Here is a 24,442-nt window from a genome sequence, read left to right as displayed (position 1 = left end):
CAGGGGAGAAGGGGGGAGTGGAAGGGGACGGGATAAAAATGAAAAACTGAAGTGCCCTTAACTAAGGCATCCTTAACTTCTGCAATCCTAGCTGAGGCATTCCTAACTGAGATATATTGAATGCAAGACTACTGCACAGAGGCAGCCATAATGCAAATGTCCTTAGCACAGCAGACCCTGACTGTGCATGTCCAGTATTCTAAATGGCTCTAGGTCATCGGTTCTCAACTTGGGGACAACAGCCACCCTCCCTTTCTTTCTTTCTTTCTTTCTTGTTTTTTTGGGGGGGAAGGGGAGGCTTGAAACTTCTGAGAGGGGTGTCCTGAAACTATTTTCTGTTGTAACATGGAATCACAGTACAGAAAGGTTTTGACCATGGTCTTAGGTGAAGGATGCCATGAAGAAAAATAAAAGACAATTTCTAACATGCATGTGTTAACTTGCTGAGTTTAAACATTCATAATTTTAAAAGAACAGAACTTATTTTTATCAAACCAAAAACTTTCCCCTTCCTTAACAAGGGCTAACAAAACATGATTAAGTTTAAACGTTTCTAGCTTCAGGCATTTTTTAATTAGACAAGTGCAAAATTCCAATTGGCAATTTGGGAAAGTGTATTTTGGGAAAACTGTATTTTTTCCCACCCTATCAATAATATGGCTGCACCAATTTTGCCCAAATTTTCCAAAAATTGTTTGGATTGAGACCAGACATGGAGAGTTTCAGTACAAAAGGAACATGAGAACATTATGAACAAGTGAAAAGGTGGGACTAAGACGGAAACCACAATTCACAAGTGTGACGTTTCACTCCATACTCTTTATGAAAATATGTTTATGATATGAATATGACATAACTGAGATACACTTTATGCCAGATAGCTCATGTGAAATATCATTGGAAAGGTTATGATTTACTGAATGTGATTATCTCATGTGTATGCCTGTAACATTTCTGTATCTGAAGTTGGGAATATTAACTACGTATTTGTATTTCAAATGTGTTACTTTGGGTATCACCCCCAACCAGCCCTTGAGATACAACAATGGAAAAGCCAAACGGGGCTAATGGGCCATTAGCAGAGACAATGGACCGTGAAAGGGCTTAGTCTTCCTGTGGAGGCTGGAGACAGCCTACGAGCAATGGCTGCCACAGCCTTGCAGAGACATGGGTCCGAGTCACCTGGCCCTGGATACCCCTCCTCTCCTTTTGGAATGCCAGTAGTTTTCCACTAGAAGACAAAGGGATCCCGCCTTACACAAGAGCTATATAAGGCAGGGGAGTGACATGGTTCTCCTCTGCCTCCCCACCCAAAGAGACACTGAAAAAAGACCTGGAAGCAAGAACTGAACTGGGGGGAGAAAGGTTGAGCCTAGGCTGGGAGGGCGTCTAGCTTGTGAGTAATAATACCTGAGGTCTCAAGAGGGAAACCAGTGCAGCTGCCTTTCAAGACTTTCTGTAATCTGCCTGCAACAATATCTAGGGTGAGAACAGGGCCGGCTCCAGACCCCAGCGCGCCAAGCGTGCGCTTGGGGCGGCCTTTTGCCGGCAGGGCGGCAGGCGGCTCCGGCGGACCTTCCGCAGTCATGCCTGCAGGAGGTCCAACGGAGCCGCGGGACGACCGGATCTCCCGCAGGCATGACTGCGGCGGGTACGCTGGTCCCGCGGCTCGTGTGGACCTCCCGCAGGCATGCCTGAGGAAGCTCCACCGTAGGCACAGGACCAGCGGCACGTCTGTGGGAGGTCCCGCGGAGGCGTGGGACCGGCGCCCGGCAGCACGAGCGGCGCAGCGCGCCACCCTGCTTGGGGCGGCGGAATTCATAGAGCCGCCCCTGGGTGAGAAATACTATTTGTAACCAATTTCTTTAGTGAAACTAGCTTAGTTTGTGAGTTTGGTTTCATTTGCTTAGTAATCTGCTATGTTCTGTCTGTTGTCGCTTATATTCACTTAAAATCCACTTTTGGTAGTTAATAAACTTATTTCTTGTTTATAATAAAACCCAGTTTATGCAATTTCTAACTGGGGGGGGGGGGCAAGAAGTGTGCACGTCTCTCTTCAGATTGAAGAAGAGAGTGGATTTTTATGAGCTTGCGCCGTGCAGATTTTTCTATACAACACAAGACAGTATTACTTTGGGTTTATCTCCCAAAAGGGGTGTGCATGTGAGTGCTGGGTGAATCCTCTCACACAGAGCTGACTTCAGTTTGTGTCTGCAGTGGGATGTGGCCCTACCTGTGTGTGCAGCAAGAGGTCGGAGAGCCTAATTCAGCAAAGCAGGGAGACGGAATGCAGGCTGATTGAGCAGGGGAGGCTCGGTGAAATCCCAGTACATCAGGTGGTGTCCCAGAATGGGGGTCTGACCCGTCACAATCAGTAACTATAATTTCCACGTAGAAGCTAAAATATACATAGTTTCATTTCTCTCTGTACGGCTGTCTGGGAAAACAACCTCTTGAAAACACTCATCCTGGCTCACTCATACAAATGCTTGCATACACAGACACACTGAATAATGGAAACACTCCCAGAAATTCAATAAAAATCCCACATGACTGCATGAGTCCCACAAACAGGCCTGACTGTAAAATTTCCAACTTACTTTCCAGGATCTCCTGCTGGACCAAGTAGTAGCGGGCAGAGAAGCCATCTTTAGCCACTGCCAGATCAGTATGGAAGGTAAGCGAGAGAATACCAGTAGCTGAGCGGATCTCAGAAGGTGTCCTAGTGCCACAGTACCTGCCTATCAAAGGGCCAACTGGAAAAAAAAGAGCAGCAAAGTAGCTCCAGCCTTTTGGTTGGACTCTTTAGTCTTTATCTAATCTGACAAGTCAGCACTACTTGGCAAGAATACATTGGTAGTGGATAGCGAGTAATAATCAACCCTGCAGAACCAATCCGGGTGAAATGAAGGCATTTTTGATTGTTTAGTTTCTATCACTTATATTTTTACAAGAACAGAGGTAGATCAAGTGTAGTATCAGTTTGTTCACCTCTCCGAATTTCTAGTGCACATCTGTGTCCATCTACCTGCATCTCTAATGCATGTACTACATAACACATCTGATACATCCTCTATGGGACAGACGTTATTCTGTACTTGCAGGGAGATGGACTCAGTGATCAATAGATCTTTTTCATCTCTAACTCAAATGATCCAATGATACAATTAGAAAATTAAAGGTGTAGGTTCATCAGTAATATGAAGTCTACGCTGACACTCCATGGACAAATATGGACAAACCCAGTATTAGGGACAGATAGGATTTGTATCATCACCATATTTAACAGCTGAGAAAGGCCAACAATATTTTGCATTTGTTAGTGCTGCAGAATACCGACAAGTCATGCCCTCTATGGAATTTTCCAGACTCATCATCACAGCTGGTTAACGGGAGAATAGCCAGACATAGAGAAAAGCCTTGGTGATACATCACCCCAGTGCTTACCTTGAGAAATGCCATCCCAGATGTCCAGCCAATCATACTTGCAATCTCCCTCTCCGACCTGCAAGGGGTCGTGCTCTAGGTCAAAGGTCATAAACTGAAGGATGATTTCCATCTTTGGCTTGGCCATGATGGTGAAAGTGCAGTCCAAGTTGTGGGGATACTTATCAGGGAATCCTGGGGACTCAATAGTGCCGTTGGAGCTGGTGAAGTTTCTAGAACAGTCTTCAGAGCCTGCAGGGGTAGAAAGAGCGGACCTAACTAACAACAGCAACATGGCTGACATTGACAGCTCTCGCCTCCTTGTGCGCTTGGCAATATTCACTCTGTATCCAGAGCGTTGTCAGGATTTTTGCTGGCAACTTCTTGGGACACTAGAGCTTTGTACATTTCATAAAGACAGAGGGTGAGCTTGTTAAATAATTCCAACGGGCTTTGGACTGAACATCTCACGTTCACTGTAGACGTGTGCCTAGACTGCTTTGAAAACCTCACTCAGAATCGACAGCTAATCCCGCTGCAAATACTCTGAAAATGGTATTAAGGGACTAGGAAAGCCCAAAAGGCTGGGAGCCCAAGCTGCACTGCAATGCAACCACACCTGTTGCACCACAGTGTTATAATGTCACCATGCCAGCAGTACAGAGTCTATGAGTCTATGCTCTGAGGCAACGGCATGGGTGGGTCAGGCATGAGGAAGAGTTTGCTGATCTTTTTCACCCCGTTCCTACAGTCTACGGATGGGCTCTTGGAGCACGGGGTCTTCTTAGCTGGCACTGTGAAATGAAGACTCCAAGATGCAGCCATTCTTGTGACGCACCATCACTAACAATGGATCTGGACCCACCATGTTCGGGGTCAGATCAGCAGACTGCAATTGGGCTAGTGTAAATAATATATCGGTTCCCCCAGCATATTGTGGGGAGGCAGGGGGAGAAATGGGCATAAGGGGTAAAACACATATGGCCAGACTAAAGACCTAGCTCTCTAGGGCTATATTTGGGGAACTAACTGAGGGAATCATGACCCACAATCAGGGAGGGTGACTGGCCTAGGGAGGAAGGAGAAAGGAATGGAATCTGGCAGGGCCGAGGAATTGTCTAATTTTTAAAAAGAGATCTCCCTGACGTACTGATTTTGTGTCTGTTTATCTATCTTAGAACATAGCACTAGCACCCATCGCTGCAGTATCTGAGGTAAAATTTCCTTTTGAGAGTCATGAGATCTGGGTTATTTTCCCAACTGTGGCACAGACTTCCTGCAAGGCCTTGGGCAAGTCACTTAACCTTTCTGTGCCTCAGTTTCCCTATCAGCAAAATAGGGATACTAATGTTTACCTAGAAACAATGCTGTTGTGAGGCTTACTTCAGTACTGCTTGTAAAGCCTTTCAAAACCCTCACGTGGGCAATTGCTAGTGAAGTATAAATGATCAATGATTCATTATCGCTATTATGTATTTTATTTTCCATTGGAGTGGCAATTGACAGAGCAACCTCTCTGCAACTTCACCCAAAGTCTAGGACCCTAGCTGTAGAGCGTATGGTCCAGCCTATGTCTCCAGAGTGTGGCTGCTGAAAGATTTCGGGGGTCGGAGGACTGGTGTGGCGCACGTGCGTGTGTGTGAGAGAGATTCTGTTGACAGGAGGAACAGAGCGCTCTTTCTCTCTTATTCAGCTCTCTGCACCAGAAATGTTAGTTATTTCTATTCTTGAGGAAGACTTTCTGATTGCCAACAGGGGCAGACAATGTTACCACTTATTTATTGCTGACCTCGACGCTGGCCTCCCTCGTATCACAGCCTGCTCAAGGTGCCTCAGGGTGGTGGGGGAGAAGAGGAGGTTGTGTCCTATTCATACCATGGCTGCTTTAGAGGCTGGACAATTGACAATGGAAATCTCCAGCCTGTGGGCCATCGGAGGGGCAAAGAGAGTGTTACAGTGGCCTCTATCCCCATGACTGTAACAGAGGGTTAACATTCACTAAGGCTTTGACTTTTGCTTGATAAGGATGCTGTGCTTCTCCTATATAAACTCACTGCTCACACTCACCCAGTCAGTGCAAGTCTTCTTGGGACCAACTGGAGCCTTGCTATTAAGATCTGCACTAGCCTACGCAGGTTAGGAGAGCAACTTGAGGTAACAGCTGGACCACTGGTACTGTAGTACCCCTAGGTGGAGTAACACTGAGAGGAACTTCTTAACTGACTATAGGAGAGCGGCCAGCTTCTCTGGTGTGATAATGCAGAGGGAAATAGAAGAGGCCAAGCACAAATCGCAAGACAACACAATGAACAAGAATAAGACTGTATTTACTCCTGATCAAATAAAAAGGCAGCCAGATTTATGAAGAGACTAATACACACTCCCAGCCAAGGAGGAAAGCACAGAAATATTCAATAAACCAGATGTTGACTGTCAGGAAATGTCCTCTAGGGACTGTACAGCAATGTAACTGTGATACTGTTAGATAGCAACGATTTCCTCATTTGGGTCGCTTGTAGCGGTTAGTATCTTTGTCAATAGCTTGACGGTAACCAGCAAACAATGACTGGCTTTAAAGGTAACCTCCAAATAATAAATGGAAATCATGTTTACTTCAGCAATATGTGCTAAATGCTACCACTCACCAGGCTGAGAGAACAATTCAGCACATAAACAACTAAAAGGAAACCACTCAGGGCTTGTCTACGTTGGCACTTTACAGCGCTGCAACTTTCTCGGTCAGGGGTGTGAAAAAACAGACCCAGGAGTGACAAAAGTTTTAGTGCTGAAAAGCACCAGTATAGACAGTGCTTTATCACCGGGAGCTACCACCCCTCGTTCAGGATAGTTATTTTTTATCGCCAGGAGAGCTCTCCCCCGGTGATAAAGTGTGACTGCACTACCCATGTCACAGTGTAGCCTCGCTGCCACGCTGTAACGTGGGCAGTGTAGACATACCCTTAAAAACAGGTATGTCCAACTGCTCTCACTGTCATGCCCCAGAGGCAGGGATGGCTGGGCTGGGGCCATAAAGTTCAGATCTGATCTCTCCCAAAGTATAGTGGCATTTGGGGAGAGGGTGTTGGTTTGGAGCAATCTTTCCTGGAAGCATCAATATCATAGCTATATACATGAATTCCTGCATAAAAGGAAGTGGGTCGTTTTTCTTTTTTTGGAACGGTTTTCAAAGTGCGCTTAATTTATTATTCTTCCATTTTTAATAATAAAAACGAGCTTTGAAAACTCTGTCAGGTAATAGAAGAAATAAGAACTAACCCGGGATGTACCTGGCAGCAGAGTTTCCTTAGTATGAGGGGGTGTCATGGGGCCAAACTTTTGAAAAGCGTAATGATTCTGGGGTCCAAACTTGAGACACCCTTAATGAGGCCTGATTTTCAGAGGACAGGTGTGCTCAGCATTTTCTGAAATTCAAGGCTCTGTTAAGCTGTATTGCTTGAGTTGGGTGCTCAAACTCATTAGGCATGTTTGAAAATTGTGACCTGCAAAACTGACCAATACAAAACCAGGGGACTTAACCATTAGGAAGCAGCTGTTTATATGCCAAGTGCCTCTCTTAATTTTGTGTGTGTGTGTGTGTGTGTGTGTGTGTGTCACTGACATGGAGTATCTTAATTGGATGCCCTTTAAAGCCAGTGGAACTTCATTGGATAAGCACCAGTTCTGACTGATCCTCAGCTCTGATCCATCCACCCTATCTATTTGTCTACAAACAAAAGGTAGGATTTGTTTACCCCACAGATCTGAGGCCAGAGACCCTCTTTCACGTAAAGATAGTTTCCGGGGACACTGATCTCTCTAGGTGGGCTGTGTGCACTCTGAGATTGGGTAAACAACTGGCTTCAGTGCCTCCCACCCTCCAGGAACTGAAACCTTGCTTATGTTTTGAATTTTGTCTAGTGGTTTCAAGCCAAGAGCCCTCTTCAGAGAGGACAGTGAGCATTTTAACAGCACTCAGTACCAACAAGGAGGCCTGTACTTGATGAAGCCCTAGTCCGAGGCCGTCTACCTGAAGGGAAGTATATTTGTCTAGGGAATCCAAGCTGAGGGACAGGAAATGAGAAAACTCACTCCTGCCTTCCTCCTACTCCTTCTGCCTCTCTGATGCAGCCCTTGCTTCCTCTTCCTCCAATGGTCTTTTCCCATGACGTTAGCCCCTTCCTGGTTCGTACTCAGTGGACAGAGTGCTTCTCACTCCCTGCCCATTGTACCTCCCTGCCAGCCGGCCTCGGCACGGCGTCACTGCCGGGTTTTGTGTCAGCCCATCCTCATCCTGGCCACTGCTGCATACTGGACTACTCCCAGGCCTGCTTCATGACATAAAAGTCAGGGCCTGGGACTGGCAGCAAGGGCAAGTGGGACAAGGCACACAGGAGGGACTGGGATAGGACCAAGGGTTATGGGTAGGAAGAGGCAAGACTGGCCTGGTTTGACTCAATTATCTTCCTTCCTGCACAAAGACTCATCCTGATCCCTGCCTCAGTGTCCACTATTCCCTCAGCAAATCCCATGAAAACAGCCAGTCCTGATGGGTTAACTAACCAATTCAGGATTAATCAATGTTCAACCATTAAATGAGATAATAATGTCATGAACTGCTGGTGTGTATGTGCACCACTGCCCTCTACTGGATGGAAAAAATCTGCTCAACTATGTGCCAGAGGCTTTACATGGCCACCACCTCATAACGATTCTCCATTTTAACGAGTCACCCCAGGAATAGATAGATACACTGATAGATTTTTTTAATCCACCCCCCCCCCCTCTAAATTAAACTCAGGAAGTCCTATTTCATTTATATTCACATCCCAGTCAGCCGGTCATCAGCACCCGAGTCTGTATGTGAGTATGTCTCTGTGTATTTACAAGCAACTGTCTCTAAATAATATATAACTGTGCTCAAAGCCACTAAATGCATATGTGCTTGTATTAAGATTCTGGAAAAGAAACAAACAAAGCTGCGCCTATTTTTGATTCTCCAGTATATTCGTGTATTTGTTTCACATTCTGCTGATGTGACAGTCGTGTGTTTTCTTCCAGTACTCTAGCAATGGAATGTGGGCACAGGGCCTGGTCCTATGACAGATAGCTTCGGGTATCCTTGTACAAAACATACTTATGCCCCTCGTGTGCACACAAGCTCTCTCGCGCTCGCTCGCTCTCAGAGCTACTGTACACTAGAAGCGCTGTAGTGCATCTAGTGAAGACGCTTTATGCCTATGGGAGAGCGCTCTCCCGTCGACGTAAGCCATCTCTATGAGAGGTGGTAGCTACGTCCGTGGGAGCTCTCCTGCCGACATTGCAATGTCCATACTGGTGCTTAGGTCAGTGTAACTTACATCGCACAGGGGAGCGGAGCCGGAGGGGAAGACATTGTTCACACCCCTGAGCGACAAAAGTTATACCGACATAAGTGGAAGTATGTACAACCCCTCAATCTCTCCTCTCTCTCTCACACACACACACACACACGCGCGTGTGTGCACACAAACACAGAGTTTCGTATTTTCTTGAGACTACTTATTCTCATGCACAGTTCTGACAAATATTTAGACAGAGCTGATATAAAAAGGCCTTTTGAGCAACTTTTACTTTCTTCCAGAATAGTTTTGTATAAAACAGAATTATGAATAGTTCCTTCCTGTTATACTGAACTCAACAGCCGCCTGTTTGACTCCCTTGCTGACACTGCAGGCAGCAGCCCCTTTAAACGAGGAGAAGTCCACCCCTTACAAAAACCCTTGCCTTCCAGAAAGAGAAAACAGAGTCATTGATCAGTGCTTAAGTTGTATATCCACAGGAGCTCTACACAGTTCTAAAGGAGGGACAATCTTCACTTAGCTCTCACTTAACAAGCGCTTACATGCCATGAAGAAAAGATAGAGTGTTTGTAGTTCTGGAATGCAAGAGAATTTAATGAGGAAACCTGCTTTTCATGCCAAGATACGAATCAAAAAGCACTATAACGCACCACTAAAATCTTTACCTTCTTGGAAATGTGATGAAACAGACTTGCCAAAAAATAATACCCTTTGTACTGAGCATGTGCTAAAAACCCTACTGAAAATGTGGCTTATGGGATTTGCTCTGTGATGATCCCCATGTCAACTGCTGGGAAGATAGGTGCTGTAGGTCTGCCAGTCCAAAGTCTGCCTTTGACACTGACCTGTCTTGTAGATCTCATAGCGCAAAGAGAAGCCAGCGCCTTGCCGTGCGTAGTCCGAGGTGAACTTAATGTAGAGAGAGGAGCCTGAGGAGATGATGGTCGGAGGAGCGATGTTCCCACAGTGTTTGCCCAGCAGGTCTGCCGACTCGCTGTCTCCGTCCCGTATCTCGATAAAGTCATATCTGTCCAAGGGAGTGAAAAGGGAGACAGAAGAGACACATGACAAACAGGGTTGTGTTACAGAATGTACAGCACAAACACAATGCATCTTTCTTCCCACCCTATACGTGCCTACATACTTCACAGAAGCATCGGCCTGGCTGCTTGCTTCGCCCATATCACCCCTTGCTTGCATCTCTCCATTTCCACTGCAGTAGGCACAAGCTACTTGTCTTTAACTTTTGGCCTGTTATGGCTTATGCCTGTCCTACCTAGGATCTCTAATCCGCTAGACAGATGTAAACTCTCACCTCCCCTCTGCCCACAATGTCACCTTTGATTGCCCATTTGCCAAATTTTCAGACAAGCAGTCATCATGCAATCTCCCATGCTACCACTTATGCAAAGGAGAAGCACCCTATAAAAATCTTCCAGGTCACTATTCTCTTTTACATCTCTTCTTAAAAAGCGCACTGTCCCACGATTCCTACAAAACACTTGGCATTTCTTAGACAGCTGGTGTTCTGTGATCACTGCTTATTCCACTGTTCATAATGGCCTCACTGCTTCCTTGTCTCCTAGCAGTTTGCTGTATCCACCTGTTGTCTTTCATCTTAAACGTTGGGGCCTGGGTCATCTCTCTGTTATAATCTGTACAGCCCCTGGCACAATGGGGCTGAGGCCTCTAGGTGCTTCTCACAATACAAATAATAAACAATATTAATTATAACAAACACCTCCCTCTACTGAAACTTTGCTCTTAGACCTACCTCCCATCCCATAACTAGCTTGTGTGTTTTCTTTCCCTCAATTCTTTCCCTTGTTCTCTCTAGTCAGTTGTATTATTTGTTATTTATATTCAGCTCTCAGATATCGCTCTCTGTCCAAATGATCATTCACTCTCCAAGCACTCCTGCACAGTAGGTACGTTACTATCATTATCCCTATTCACACTTGCCAGAGAGGTAAAGACGTGATTTTCAAATGCACCTAAGTGATTTAGGAGCATAAGTCCCAGGGGGTTTGACAATCCCTCCCTAGAGGACTTGCCCCAGGGCACACAGGAGGGCAGTGGCAAAGACAGGAATAAAACATTCTTAACCCCCAGACCCATGCTTATTCCTCTAGCCTACTTGGTAAGAGTTTCCAGTCTAACACTCTCTATACACCGGTTTCCATACCTCTCACTTTGATTGACTTAAGTGGGTTATCACATTATCCATGACCATCAAGTAGGGGTGGAGGTATCGTATCTTGTGCCTAACCCTGAAGTCTTTACACACACCCCCTATTGGCTTCAAAGGAAGTTCATGTAACAATTTAAGGATTAGTTAAACACACACGCACCACCAACTCAGGGCAGAGATGGGCCCAAGACAAAACTCCAGATCCAAACACCTTCAGAACTTGAGCAATTCGGGTCCATATCTGGAAGCAGATCCTCAACTGACATCAACAAATCTATGCCAGTTTACACCATTTTAGGATTTGACCCCCTAAATTTAGCAGTCGAAAGCCATCTGTAACAACATGGATAACAATGGCTGAACAACACATCTTTTCATTGTAGCCATCTTTTATCATCAGAAGGGACTTCCTGGTGCTCCTTCCTTGATTTCATTCAGAATGTTTACCTCCCTGTATTAATTAAACAGACTATCCCAAGGATACTGATTGAATAATCTGCTACCTCTTTAAATTGATCCGAATAAAGGGTGGAATTTGGGTTATTTTTGCCACGGATTATTTATTTCTTTAGGTTTTGATCAAATTAAATAGAACCTCTAATTAACCTGTGATTGAAGTAACTGGAAGGAAATATATATATATTTATTTATATGTTGATTGATTATACTCCCATCAAAGAGTATGTGGCTGTAGGTGTACAAAAGTTAGACAAGCAGTAAATGCTCAAATAACATGGCCGTGAAACTATTTAGTTCAACATATATATCATACCAAATGTTACATTATAACAAATAGAGGCAGTGTGGCCTAGTGAACAGAGTTCTGCTCTAGGATTTAGGTTCTATTCCTGGCTCTGCCGCTGGCCTGTCAGGTGATGTCACTGCCTTGTGCCTCAGTTTCCCCATCTGTAAATCCAGGATAATGATCTTTATCTTTGTAAAGCGCTTTGAGAACTATGGATGAAAAGTGCTAGATAAGGGCTGGGTATTATTATCATTACTCTACCAGCTACTCCTAAAGCACTGGGTGAAACCCTAAATGCAAATACTGGGGAACTAATGGCAAATTTATGCCGAAGTTAAGCACCTGCAGCCTGTATTTTGGTGCTGTTTGGCACATAGATGCCCAAATTCCATTTGACATGCCTAACTAGACATTTGTAAGTCCAGATTAGGCATTTGGGCACTCAGTGTGGGTGCCAAAGTTTGGAAACCGCACTCTGTAATTCACATAATCATCATCAGGCGCACACACTGCTGAGAGAAGCGACATAAAAGTGACTGCTGATAACGAGGTCTAATTAATCACATACAGAACCTTGCTGTGATCAGCACTTGGGCAGACACCATGCAAAATATATATATATATATCTAGAGAGAGAGAGAGAAATGAAACCCTCAAGGCTATCAGAGAGTAGCCCAAGTCACAGAATTCAGATCGGGGTGGTAGCCATGTTAGTCTGTATCCGCTGTATCCAGATATGTTTCAGAGTAGCAGCCGTGTTAGTCTGTATCCGCAAAAAGAACAGGAGTACTTGTGGCACCTTAGAGACTAACAACACGAAAGCTTATGATGAAATAAATTTGTTAGTCTCTAAGGTGCCACAAGTACTCTTGTATCCAGATAGTTAGTCTACTATCTACCGGACTCCTTGTTGTTTTTGAGAATTGAGATCTACAGCCAGATTTCAAATCATCCAAAGCTTAATGGTGTTGGATCCTTACCAGTGTGCCAAGCCCATTCTGTCTATTATGCTGACCAATATAATCTTATTGTTTCTTTGCATTCCCCTGTCTGTCTGTATCCACCTGGTTTTCTTGTCTTACACTTACGCTGTAAGCTTTTGGGGGCACGGACTGTCTCTCTGTTCGGTGTTTGTACACAGCCTGGCACAATGGAGTCCTGGTCCACGACTAGGGCTCTTAGGCACTACAAATAAATAATAATTCTGCTTTTAGTTTGGCCCATTAGAGATAAAAGCCCACTGTGAAATTCTCATCTGAATCTAAAACTCCCACTGAACCCCTTGGAGTGTTCCTCTTGCCGCATGTCTAGTGGCAGGGTAGCACTGGTATCTCTGTGTGGCAGATAAATAGTTTTTACATGAGCATCATGCAATCTTTACACACTTTCTCTCTCCTTTCTGTGTTTAGGCTCTGACCAGCCTACCATTATTTACAGAAAACTACCTATCTTTCTTTCTGTTTATTTGCTTAGCATCAACCTGTGAAAACAACATGCTATGCATCTTCTCCTCCGGGAGACAGGAGAACGCAGAAATGTTACAACTGCCAGGCTTCTTACTTTCCACTTTGTCACAAGATCCTCTATTTGGAAACTGAGAGTTGAAAGAAGAAGTAGCTTGTTGGACACAGAAGGATTCTCATGTGACTCATTCCTGTTCTGCAAGACACACATACATCATCAAGCAACAACCCCAGAACTAAATGTGCTGCTCAGAAAGGACGGCAGTCCGGATAGGCCAGGTCTCACTCCTTTCAGGGAGTTAATCAGGCTGGACTCCAACTGAAAAATGCCTGAAGCTAAAGTGCTATCTATACTTGGCCAGGCACTGAGTTAGCAGTAACTAGCCAGCCTATAATTTGGTGACAAACACAGTTTGGTTGGCCAGCATGAAAGAAACCAAATCACATTTAAAACCTCCTTTAAAAAGAGGAAGAACATGCATGGGGCTAGATCCTCAGCTGGTGTTTGGAGCTACACTGATTTACACCAGCTGAGGATCTGGCCTCACACGGGATATCTAAGCAGCTTCCATTAGTGCATTAAGCAACATGATTAACATCTGTCACATGTGGTTTATTCTCTCTCATCCTCTCCTCAGGGGAAAAATTGTATGTGCAGAGCAATGCTTTGTTTTGGTAGGGTTTTGTTTCTCTGGTTGTTTCAACCAGAGCTCAGCAAACAGAGGAGACATTTTTTTTCTAGTGAATATCTGCTTGATTTCAAAAGACTTTTTTCCTAACCACCTCTGCAGCCCTTTCACATTCAGTGAATATCTGTGTGCTCCCGAGTTAACTAGCATGAATTCTTGAATATTCATCAAAAGTGAATTTCAAGTTGTACATTTGATAATAGAATTTGCCATTTGTACTGAATAGGTTGGCTTACATCCCTGTAAGTCAAATTGCGTCGTTTCTGTTCTCTCATTTATATAACTCAACAGCACAGCAGGAATTTTGAGTTCATGCTGTCTCTGTGACATAAATCAACCAATCAGTACCCAGAAGAAAAGATACATGACTTATGCAATCAAGCAACACATTATGAAATGACAAGATCTATAACATCCTGTAGACCAAGAATTAGTGAATAATTTCAAAAAACAAATAAAACTCGTGAATTTTGCAATCTGCTCAAAGACAATTTGCAAATGGAAAAAAAAAAGGCTAAATTCATCTAATGAGTTATTCACTGGGGAATAATTGCTCCTCTCTACATTAAAACATTTGGCCTCATCCAAGCATCTAAAGAGGAGTTTTCTCCTCATGAAACTAATCCTTAATAAATCAAATCTTACAACCAACTAAATAAGTCTGCAGGAGGTCAAGAAATCGTTTTTGCCAAATGTGGAATTAATATAAACACATAAGGGATTTTTGTTGTTGTTGTTGTTAAAAATCTTGGCCCAAACCCTGCAGTCCTTACTCAGGCAAAATTCTCATTATGTTTTTACAGTACTTATAAACAGATCTGCAAAGTGGGACAGTATTCACACCAGGATATTACTTCTGCCAGAATGCACTATAAGAGCATTTGCTTTCTTTACTAGTTAGACTTCATGCTTGATTCCTTAAAAGTGAAAGAGCAAATATGTTCATTCCAAGAATTCACATACTAAATTGAGAATCCAGGCTAACTTCCGCAATGGAGACTGCTCATTTTCTTTCACACTTAGGTTCTGCCCACACACTGGCCCAAGCTCAAGTACGTTGTTAAATGTAGTTCTGTTACGGTGGGGTCACTGGCCAAACCATGTTAAAATCTGGTTTTGCTAGAACTTTGTTTATGTTGAGTTTAAACACAATTTCCAAACTTGGTTCCTTTTCCAGTGTGTTGGGGGGGAGGAGGGGAGAAGCCTTTGGATTTTTTCTGCACTTACAGTTTCATTTCCAGACGGTTATGGAACAGCTCATTGTTGGGTGGGGCAGCATAATGGCATGATGGCATCTGAACTATCTCAGCCAATCACAAGACAGCTGGTTTTCATTCATATGCAATACTATAATTCCATTGGTTAAGTAAACATAGCCCAACACAAGGCACAATTTTACTGGTTAGCTGAACTCCTAAGTCATATCTGCACAGAGGAAACTACTGTCAAATACCATAGTCAATTCCTATTCCAATCCCCAACAAGACAGCGATGCAAACGGTTGGCCCAGCAGTCAACATCCATTACAAGAAAACGTGGTCAAGGGATTAAGTATGTTTTTTTACATGGATGCAGACCGCAGTCTACATCAATGGAACAACTACTTGCAACAGCAGCTTAAGGAGGAAGGGGAGTTACTGGGCTCGAAACAGTCTCAAACACAGGGCTGTGTTTATTCTCAGCATTGTACACACATCATTGGGTGTTTTGTGATGCAGGTAGTGAAAGTCGAAGTGCTTCTGCCTACCTAGGCAATGGGGGGGAGAGAGCGGAGAGAGAGAGGGGAATACATGCTTAGCTACTCTTCTTGAAATTGCTTAACAAAGTGAGCCAGAAAACATCTATCACTTACAAATGGAGTTGCAATTTATTAAAGATTCTTTCTTAACAGAAAGTGACCTTGCTTTACCGGTGTTAAGAGAGTTTTTATAATTCAGTATAAAGCCTTTAATGTCTCTACTACTCACCCTCCTTCTTTATTTTTTCTTATTGCCAGCCCTGTCTATTGCTCAGTATCTTGCCACTCTGTGTTTTCTCCAGTTTGTGAGCAGCTTTGGTGTTAGCCCTTAGAACACGGAAGGCCAGGTTTGGGGTTGCAGACATTAGTATTGTAGTATTGTAAGGTTACACTGGCAACCAGTTCATATGTTGGCGTGAATCCAGCTTGCCTCACTCACAGGAGTAGTCTAAGTGGAATCAGTGTGTGACTATCACAAACTAACCAAAGTCCTGCCCCAGTTTGCACCTCAGTTCTTTCTTGCAGCTTGGCACAAAAATGGCATCCAGACAGGCAAAGAGCTATGCTGCTCCTTGGGATGTAGCTACACCAATGCTTCCTCCTCACAATCGATCTGAGCCAACATATACCTCCACCCTTGCATGGTCCCAGGAAGATACAAAGTCCAGAAACATCAGTATATACCTAGCAAGAATGTAACCAGATACCTCTGGGCTCTCCAGCAGACTCACCCTCAGGCTATCCTGCTGAGCAACACAGCCAAAAGTGCAGAGCCCAAATTCGTGTTGCTCAGTGCACGATCAGAGATCAACAAACCTACTGTCAACCACATCCTCCTAGCTGCTGAGGCCAGCGTCATCCAAACATGATAAGATAACACTGCAGGGACATGTAAGCAAGTGGTAGCCGGAGGAGGAGGGGATGCAGTCACTGGGAATGGAAAAACAAAAAAACTTCAAAAACAGACTCCAACGAGAAACTGCAGAACTGGAATTAAATTGCAAACTGGACACCGTCAAATTAGGCCTGAATAAAGACTGGAAGTGGATGGGTCACTACAAAAACTAATTTCCTCCTGCCGATACTCACACCTTCTTGTCAACTGTTTTAAATGGGCCACCTTGGTTACATTGGCCTCATTAGCACTACAAAAGTGATTTTTCTGCCCATGGTATTCACCCCTTCTTGTAACTGTTGAGAATAGCCCACTTCCACCTTAATTGAATTGGCTCATTAGCACTGACACCCCCCTCCCACACTTGGCAAGGCAACTCCCATCTTTTCATATGCTGTGTATTTATACCTATCTACTGTATGTTCCACTCAATGCATCTGAAGAAGTGGGTTTCAGCCCACAAAAGCTTATGCCCAAATAAATGTGTTAGTCTCTAAGGTGCCACAAGGACTCCTCGTTGTTTTTGCTGATACAGACTAACATGGCTGCTACTCTGAACCCTGGGAATGGAAAGCAGAGCTTAAAATGGGCCAGAGAAAAACCTTCACGACTTCCCATCTAACCCCTGTGCCTACCATGGAAGCCTGAAAATTAGCTAGTTTCCCAACTGCAACAGTCACATGCAAAACTTTAGCTTGGATGGTATTTTCTCTACATTTTTTACTTTCGCCTTTTTAAAAAGGAGAGAGATTAGATAAAATCGACCCTATTTGCAGTCTATCCCATGAAGCCACGCTTGTGATCTAGAGATGGGAACTAGCTGCGCAGTTATAATCTCAACTTTCCCCACGTTTTATTATTAGTTTTATTTATAGTAGAAGCATTTCCATGGTGCTCGTGACTGCAATATCTCAGCACCTGGCAAACATTAATGAATGTATCCTCAGAAGACCCTGGGAGGTAGGAAAGTCGAGAGGATTGGTGACTTGCCCAAGGTCACACAGGAAGTTTGCAGTGGAGCCAGGAATAGGATCCAGACTTGATTAAACAGATTATATTATATTAGACTAGTCTAGGCTACATAGACAGACCAACAGAAAGACAAACAGATACTCAGATTAAATCCAAACATTCCCAAATTTGGGAATGGTCAATGTTGATTTGGGCCTCCCAGCCCTGCACTCACTCCTTTGTCCTGTTTAGCAAAGCATGTCCTACTGTAACTGCTCATAATAGGAAAAAATTGGAAAGGGGTGTGTGTGAATCACTATGATATTGCAAATTCTCGCCCGAAAGGGCTAATATACTACCAGGTAGTGCAGGTATATTGGAAGACTGCTTAGCCAGAACTTTTGCCAGTCAATCTAATTGCCTCTTTCACAATACCCCTTTTATAAAATCCTCCGAATGTTGTGGGTGGTTTTTAAACATGCTTTAAGAATATCCTATTTCATGGTGATGATGTCACAGTTGAGAATCAATAGTTTTATTAAAAATGGTTATGGAACAGTTCAGCATTAGGTGGGGAAATAGGTAAGTGAACCAGCAACAGTCTAACACTGATGTTTTGCAGCAGGCAGAATTAATGTCAACTGCATGCTGGTTGGCTCTGTCAGTTGCTCTGATGTCACCACCCAACATTGTGCTTTTCCATAAACCGCCTTCAAATCAAACAGAGCATTTTGGAAGCGTGAGAAAAGTCCCCAGTGACTTTTACAGAATCTTAAACAATAGCAGCATACAAATAACACGAGTCAAACTGTTGCAAAAGGTGCAGGAGATTTTTAAATGGCATATTTTAGGATCATGATGTCAGAGGCATGAAAGTAATCTTTCTGATGACATCATAGCAAAGAACTTATATTTGCTGCCGGTAGGATTTTATCTATAGTGATTAATTATAAATATGGCAGATAGATTTGACTTACATTGGTTTTACATGGGTGTAATTCATCAATTTATGTGGAGTCACTCCTAATCTACATGGGTCTGAGAGTAGAACCAAGCCTGATGTATATCGGTATTTGTATCTATAAAGTGGTGTGTAGACATACAGGGTGTGATTCTAGTCTGAAGCTTGTATACTCATTCATGTGGTGCAAAATGCGCATAGACTGCTACTAATTCAGAATGGTTGTGTTTTATGCCCACTCTGCTCCCATTGCAGGGTGGTGGAGTAGAAAAGCCCAAAGGGCCTGATCCTCATCTAATGTGGAAATCAGAAGTGACTTCACTGGAGTCAATGAAGTTACAGTGGCTTAAAACGGGTGTAAGTGAGAGGAGAATCAGGCCTAGAGTTGTGTGGCGTGTACATGGTATTATGGGGTTTTATGAACAAACAATTCTTCCACTCTGTTTTGGGTTATTTCTCTCAACTCTTCCTAACCTAAATGACCAGAACTTCTGAGAAGAGAGAAAAACTAGCCATCCAGTTCAGGCAGTAGAAAGAGAGAGAATAACCCAAAACAGATTGGAAGACTGCTTCCAAAATGCCTCAAAGACAAAAATAAATAAATAAATGGAAACCACAAATAACATCTATTTATAATCTTTGGTTTTTTCCCACTGCCATGATAGCAGTGCCGATGTAGAGATTCTTCCAGCAATTACTGTACATTACGTGAAATCCAGCCAAATATACCTTGCAGAAAGGAGAATCAAAGATTTTTAAAACTGCTTCTTTGGCAAGTTTAGACTCAGATGAGAATTTAGTTCCGGCCTCCCATTCACTGCCCCTCGCCAAAATGAACTCTGAATACTTCCCCCACATTTGTTACCATCCCTTCTTCAGGCTGCATTCCTGTGGCAGATCTCAGCCGAGAGGAGCATTGGAGGAGAGAAGAGCTTGCATCTGGGACATATTTGGAAAACTGTTCATTACAGAAGAAAATAAGATGTGCTAATGTGCACGTTAGGGGTTTCTGCAGGCTGTTATTCGGGAGTTACACGTGGCTGTTTAATTTTATTTCTGTCTCTAAAGCCATCTCTATACATTCCTCACCTTTCTATCTTTAGCTTCAGGGCTCTTTTGTTGCAAGAAGTCTTTAGTATTCCCCCAAAAAAGAAAATCCGAATGAAAACAGGAATAAAATGGATTAAATACTTCAAGGATCACCCCCAGCTTCCACACTGTTCTACTTTGTTAATATTGTAATAGAATTGAAACAACTCACAGCCCATCCTGTCACACAGACACTTGAGAAACTCCATTTGCACCTCCCTGCTTCTGCTACAATCCATTTGTGGAGAAAATTGGACTTTGTTTTCTATTTCATTTTACTGTCACCACTCACTGGCGCTTGCTCACTAGCAGAAGAAATATAATAAATAAGAGATAATAATAAGTAGCAGAAGGTTCACTGAAGAAAAGTACATGGCAGAAGCTCAGTGACAGACCAAGTTGGTGTCATATCACATCCACAGAGCTGGGCCTGATTCCTCACCTAGGAACGATGGAATAGTTCACAGTCAGAGTCAGGTGGGAAGTTTGTAGCTCAGGCCCAGTACTACCTTGAACCTATTCACACTTTGTTGCTTACTGCACAGCCTTTTGTTTGTTCCACTCTTGGAATAAATATAGCACCAGCCACATTAACCTAAAACTATTCATAGATTCATAGATTAATAGATTCTAGGACTGGATGGGACCTCGAGAGGTCATTGAGTCCAGTCCCCTGCCCTCATGGCAGGACCAAATACTGTCTAGACCATCCCTGATAGACATTTATCTAACCTACTCTTAAATATCTCCAGAGATGGAGATTCCACAACCTCCCTAGGCAGTTTATTCCAGTGTTTAACCACCCTGACAGTTAGGAAGTTTTTCCTAATGTCCAAATTAAACCTCCCTTGCTGCAGTTTAAGCCCATTGCTTCTTGTTCTATCCTTAGAGGCTAAGGTGAACAAGTTTTCTCCCTCCTCCTTATGACACCCTTTTAGATATCTGAAAACTGCTATCATGTCCCCTCTCAGTCTTCTCTTTTCCAAACTAAACAAACCCAATTCTTTCAGCCTTCCTACATAGGTCATGTTCTCAAGACCTTTCATCATTCTCGTTGCTCTTCTCTGGACCCTCTCCAATTTCTCCACATCTTGCTTGAAATGCGGTGCCCAGAACTGGACACAATACTCCAGCTGAGGCCTGACCAGCGCAGGGTAGAGCGGAAGAATGACTTCTCGTGTCTTGCTCACAACACACCTGTTAATGCATCCCAGAATCACGTTGGCTTTTTTTGCAACAGCATCACACTGTTGACTCATATTTAGCTTGTGGTCCACTATAACCCCTAGATCCCTTTCTGCCATACTCCTTCCTAGACAGTCTTTTCCCATTCTGTATGTGTGAAACTGATTTTTCCTTCCTAAGTGGAGCACTTTGCATTTGTCTTTATTAAACTTCATCCTGTTTACCTCAGACCATTTCTCCAATTTGTCCAGATCATTTTGAATTATGATCCTGTCCTCCAAAGCAGTTGCAATCCCTCCCAGTTTGGTATCATCTGCAAACTTAATAAGCGTACTTTCTGTGCCAATATCTAAGTATATCTATAGGAACCCCAAAATGATCAGCCCACCCTAATCCTCCTATCAGTTTGTTTTCCACATTCCCTGTAATAGTCCTGTCCTTAATGATGGTATGGGAAGGTCTTCCAATGGCTGGTCTGCTAAGCTGACTTCTTTTGCTCAGCAGTTTTTCACTCTCCTCTAGTTTACATTCTGGCTCCTTTTCTGTCAGATGAATTATGAAGACATTGCTCAGTTTAAAGGCAACTCTGTTACAGTAAGGTTGGACTGAAGATCTACTCTTTCTCCCTCCTTCTTAGGGAATGGACTGGTTGTGCAATTGACAATGTCTATACATTAGGAAAGCCACTTACTGTATTCCACCATACCCTAAAGCAGGGGTCCCCAACCTTTTTAGGTCCAGGGACTGGTTTCGTTTGCCGGACCCTCCGCAGGCATGCCTGCGGGAGGTCCAGCTGAGCCGCGGGACGAGCGCTCCCTCCGCAGTCGTGCCTGCGGGAGGTCCGCTGCTCCCGGGGCTCAGCTGGAGCTTCCGCAGGCACGCCTGCGGGAGGTCCACCGGCTCCAGCTGAGCCCCGGGAGCAGCGGACCTCCCGCAGGCACGACTGCGGAGGGAGCGCTCGTCCCGCGGCTCAGCTGGACCTCCCGCAGGCATGCCTGCGGAAGCTCCACTGGGTCGGTTCGTGGCCCGGTTTCTAAGAGGCCGCGGACCGGTACCAGGCCGCGGACCGGGGGTTGGGGACCCCTGCCCTAAAGCACCATCATGTATTTGATAATTTGCATATAAACCTGAACATCCCAGCCAATTAGGTACAGTGCAATGCAGGGACGGATCAAGCCAGGGTGACTCAGATGCTAAAAGCATCCTGACTTGTCTGGTAAATATCCTGCAGTTTGGCCTGGCTAGAGTACAATTTTCAAATGTTAATTTTGCACACCAGCTAGAAATACAGGCCATTCACCAGAAAGCAGGCAAGAACACCAGGGATCTGTACCACTGGAGAAGAGGCTGGATGAGGATAGGACCTGCAGTGGGGAGAAAGCATGTCCCTTCTCAATAGTCCTACCATAGAAAGTACATCTCCTGTGCCTGTTGAAATCCACCCTTAGCTGAGTAGCCGAAACTGCAGCTTCCTCAAAGGTTGTGCCTGCACTAGAAATGTTCTTGCCCATTATTCCCAATAGTTAATGCTCCACAGACACTAACACCAGGCCAAGAACTAGTGCAGACTAGAGATAAGCATTTTTACGGCCGGGTCACATACCACGTGAGTACAGCGTCGGCATGAGTGATAAAACAGTCTAATGGAAGCAAGGCCCGAGAGGAACAAACTGGGGGAAAAGCCGAAGGAACAGTGGGTGGGAATGTGAAGTGGATCGATATATTTCCTCTTATTGAGGGACGATTTGGAAGTAGGGTGACTATAATCTACCAATCCAGGCAACTGAAATCTCCCTGCTCCCCCCACAAACAATGCCCTGACACTTCTTTGTTCAGAGATATTTATTTCCTTTACTATTAAAACAATCCTTTGGTTCACTCTCTCACTCAGTCTCCCGCAGCGTGTCTGTTTTGCCCTGACAACTCAGCCAGGGAGCGTTACACGCCTTTCTCACCCTCCAAGGCTTTGGTTCAGCTCCATTGACACTAAAGGCAAGAGAATTCTCTGTGTGTATGAGGAATCAATTACTTCCTCTGACACTCTATTACTATAGCCCTCACATCTCCAGAGTCCAGATGAAAAGGGAGAAGAAGGAGGGGGCTTGGGAGGGTCGGGGTATCCCAAGCTGCCATAATTAAAGAGGCAGAAAGATGTCTCACTCCTTGACCAACTGCCTGAAACCGGAAGGCGTATGGCAGGAAAACCAGACAAAACAATGATCATAAAGGAAATCTTAAGAAATCAAATGGAGCAAAATAACTTTAAGCAAACCACAGCAAACACAGGATACTGGTGGGTTCTTACCCCTGTAATAATCATGTGACACACAGGCGTCCTAATAAGGGACCAGTATTTATTTCCTGCTGATAGCCACCTGCCACAGGTCAAGACTACCAAAGATTAACACCTTTGTCAAATGTCAGGGCCAGTATCCCAACTCCTGGGGCTAGTGTTATATCTTCCCCTTTTACTTTAACAAAAATGGAAATAAAACATTATATTAGCATTCACAAATCAAACAACGGTCCTAGGAAAAAGTCAGGGCAGTTGCCCTGATCCCCCTAACATTTTAGCTCTCATTGGATGTCTGTCAATAACTACTTGCTCTGAATCCCACTGAATTACTGGTGCATTGGCCACTTCTTGTTCTCATGGAAGTTCCTCCTTCAATGTCCTGTGTGAGCACTAAGGAGGATCTGTGAACTGCAATCTGTGTTTGTTGCGGGTGGTGTTTCTCACTATCAGTGCCTGTGCTCGTGTCAGCAAAGGGGAATTCTGAATGTCCTCAAGAAAGAGTCACTCTCTTCCTTGCTTTTATTTTGGGATCTTCTGTTCCTCCTGTAGGACTGACCCTCAGTGGCAACTGTGGCATGTAATCCCGTCCCACTTGCAAGAGGGGTCACTCTCTGACATCCTTGGTACAGGATCTTGTTCTGATAGTTTCCCCAAGATTAATTGGCTTTGGCTCAAGAAGCTTATTAGATACTGTCAACCTTCATCTCTGAGTTGTTTTTACTATTAAAAAATAAAAGCCCCGAGTTGCAGTAGTCTAACAATGCTCTGGGTGGATCCCATGCATCTCCCAGGGCTTCTCTCTTTAAAGAAAAAAAAATCAAGTTCTTTGCTATTTGTAATGATTTTTCTACTAACCAGCATAGTGAGGGTCTGACACAATGTGCTCGAACTGATATGTCAGTGTGGCTAAAATGAGCTAGTCATGAAGTGTAGCCCATACCTGTTATTAGCCCATCTGGAATTGCACAGCATACAAACTGATATACAGTCAGTGTGTTATTACATTGCTACTCGATGTGTTGTGCAACAGCTGCATTTCAAATAAATTTTGAATGCTAGTTTCCTAATAAGAGATAATCTCTCTCATTTAATTCAAATAGATCAGTGCCAACCTTGGAGAATCAAAACTCTCCTGTGGTTCCAGTGACTCTTTTGCATTCTGCTGCCTTTGTTTATTGCAGATTTCACACTTGATGGTGAAATTTATGTCTGGTCAAAAGAGGATTTCTTGGCCTCTGTTCTTAGATGAGCAATGTGCCTGGTGCTTAGCATTCTGACCTGATGCTGTGTGTTATTATGACATGGTATCCTTTGTACAGAATTCCCTCGTTGCAGGAACTCCACCTCTCCTTATGCTTGGAGCAGGCTACAAGTTAAATAGTGTCTCCTATTTTACAGATGGGGAAACTGAAGCACCCTACGTGATTTGCCCCAGGTCACACAGTAAGCCAAAGATGGAGGCAGCAGGCAGGAA

The 24,442-nt window shown here is 44.0% G+C and overlaps 1 protein-coding gene across 5 annotated transcripts in view; it reads right to left on the bottom strand.

The window, feature by feature from the left end:
- NRP2 (neuropilin 2) overlaps positions 1 to 24,442 on the bottom strand; it is a 129,660-nt gene that overhangs the window by 78,607 nt on the left and 26,611 nt on the right. For all 5 annotated transcript variants that reach the window (XM_045031688.1, XM_045031689.1, XM_045031691.1 and 2 more), the window contains 3 exons: positions 9,611 to 9,792; positions 3,448 to 3,678; positions 2,601 to 2,756 (listed from right to left, as the gene is read on the bottom strand). In XM_045031688.1, coding sequence (XP_044887623.1) covers positions 2,601 to 2,756; positions 3,448 to 3,678; positions 9,611 to 9,792 — 569 coding nt within the window. The remainder of the gene's footprint in view (positions 1 to 2,600; positions 2,757 to 3,447; positions 3,679 to 9,610; positions 9,793 to 24,442) is intronic.

This window comes from Mauremys mutica, chromosome 10 (assembly GCF_020497125.1).
Source record: "Mauremys mutica isolate MM-2020 ecotype Southern chromosome 10, ASM2049712v1, whole genome shotgun sequence".
In the NCBI taxonomy this organism is placed as follows: Eukaryota; Metazoa; Chordata; order Testudines; family Geoemydidae; genus Mauremys; species Mauremys mutica.
Note: the sequence above shows the minus strand (reverse complement) of the source record. Positions and strands in the feature narration are given on the sequence as shown.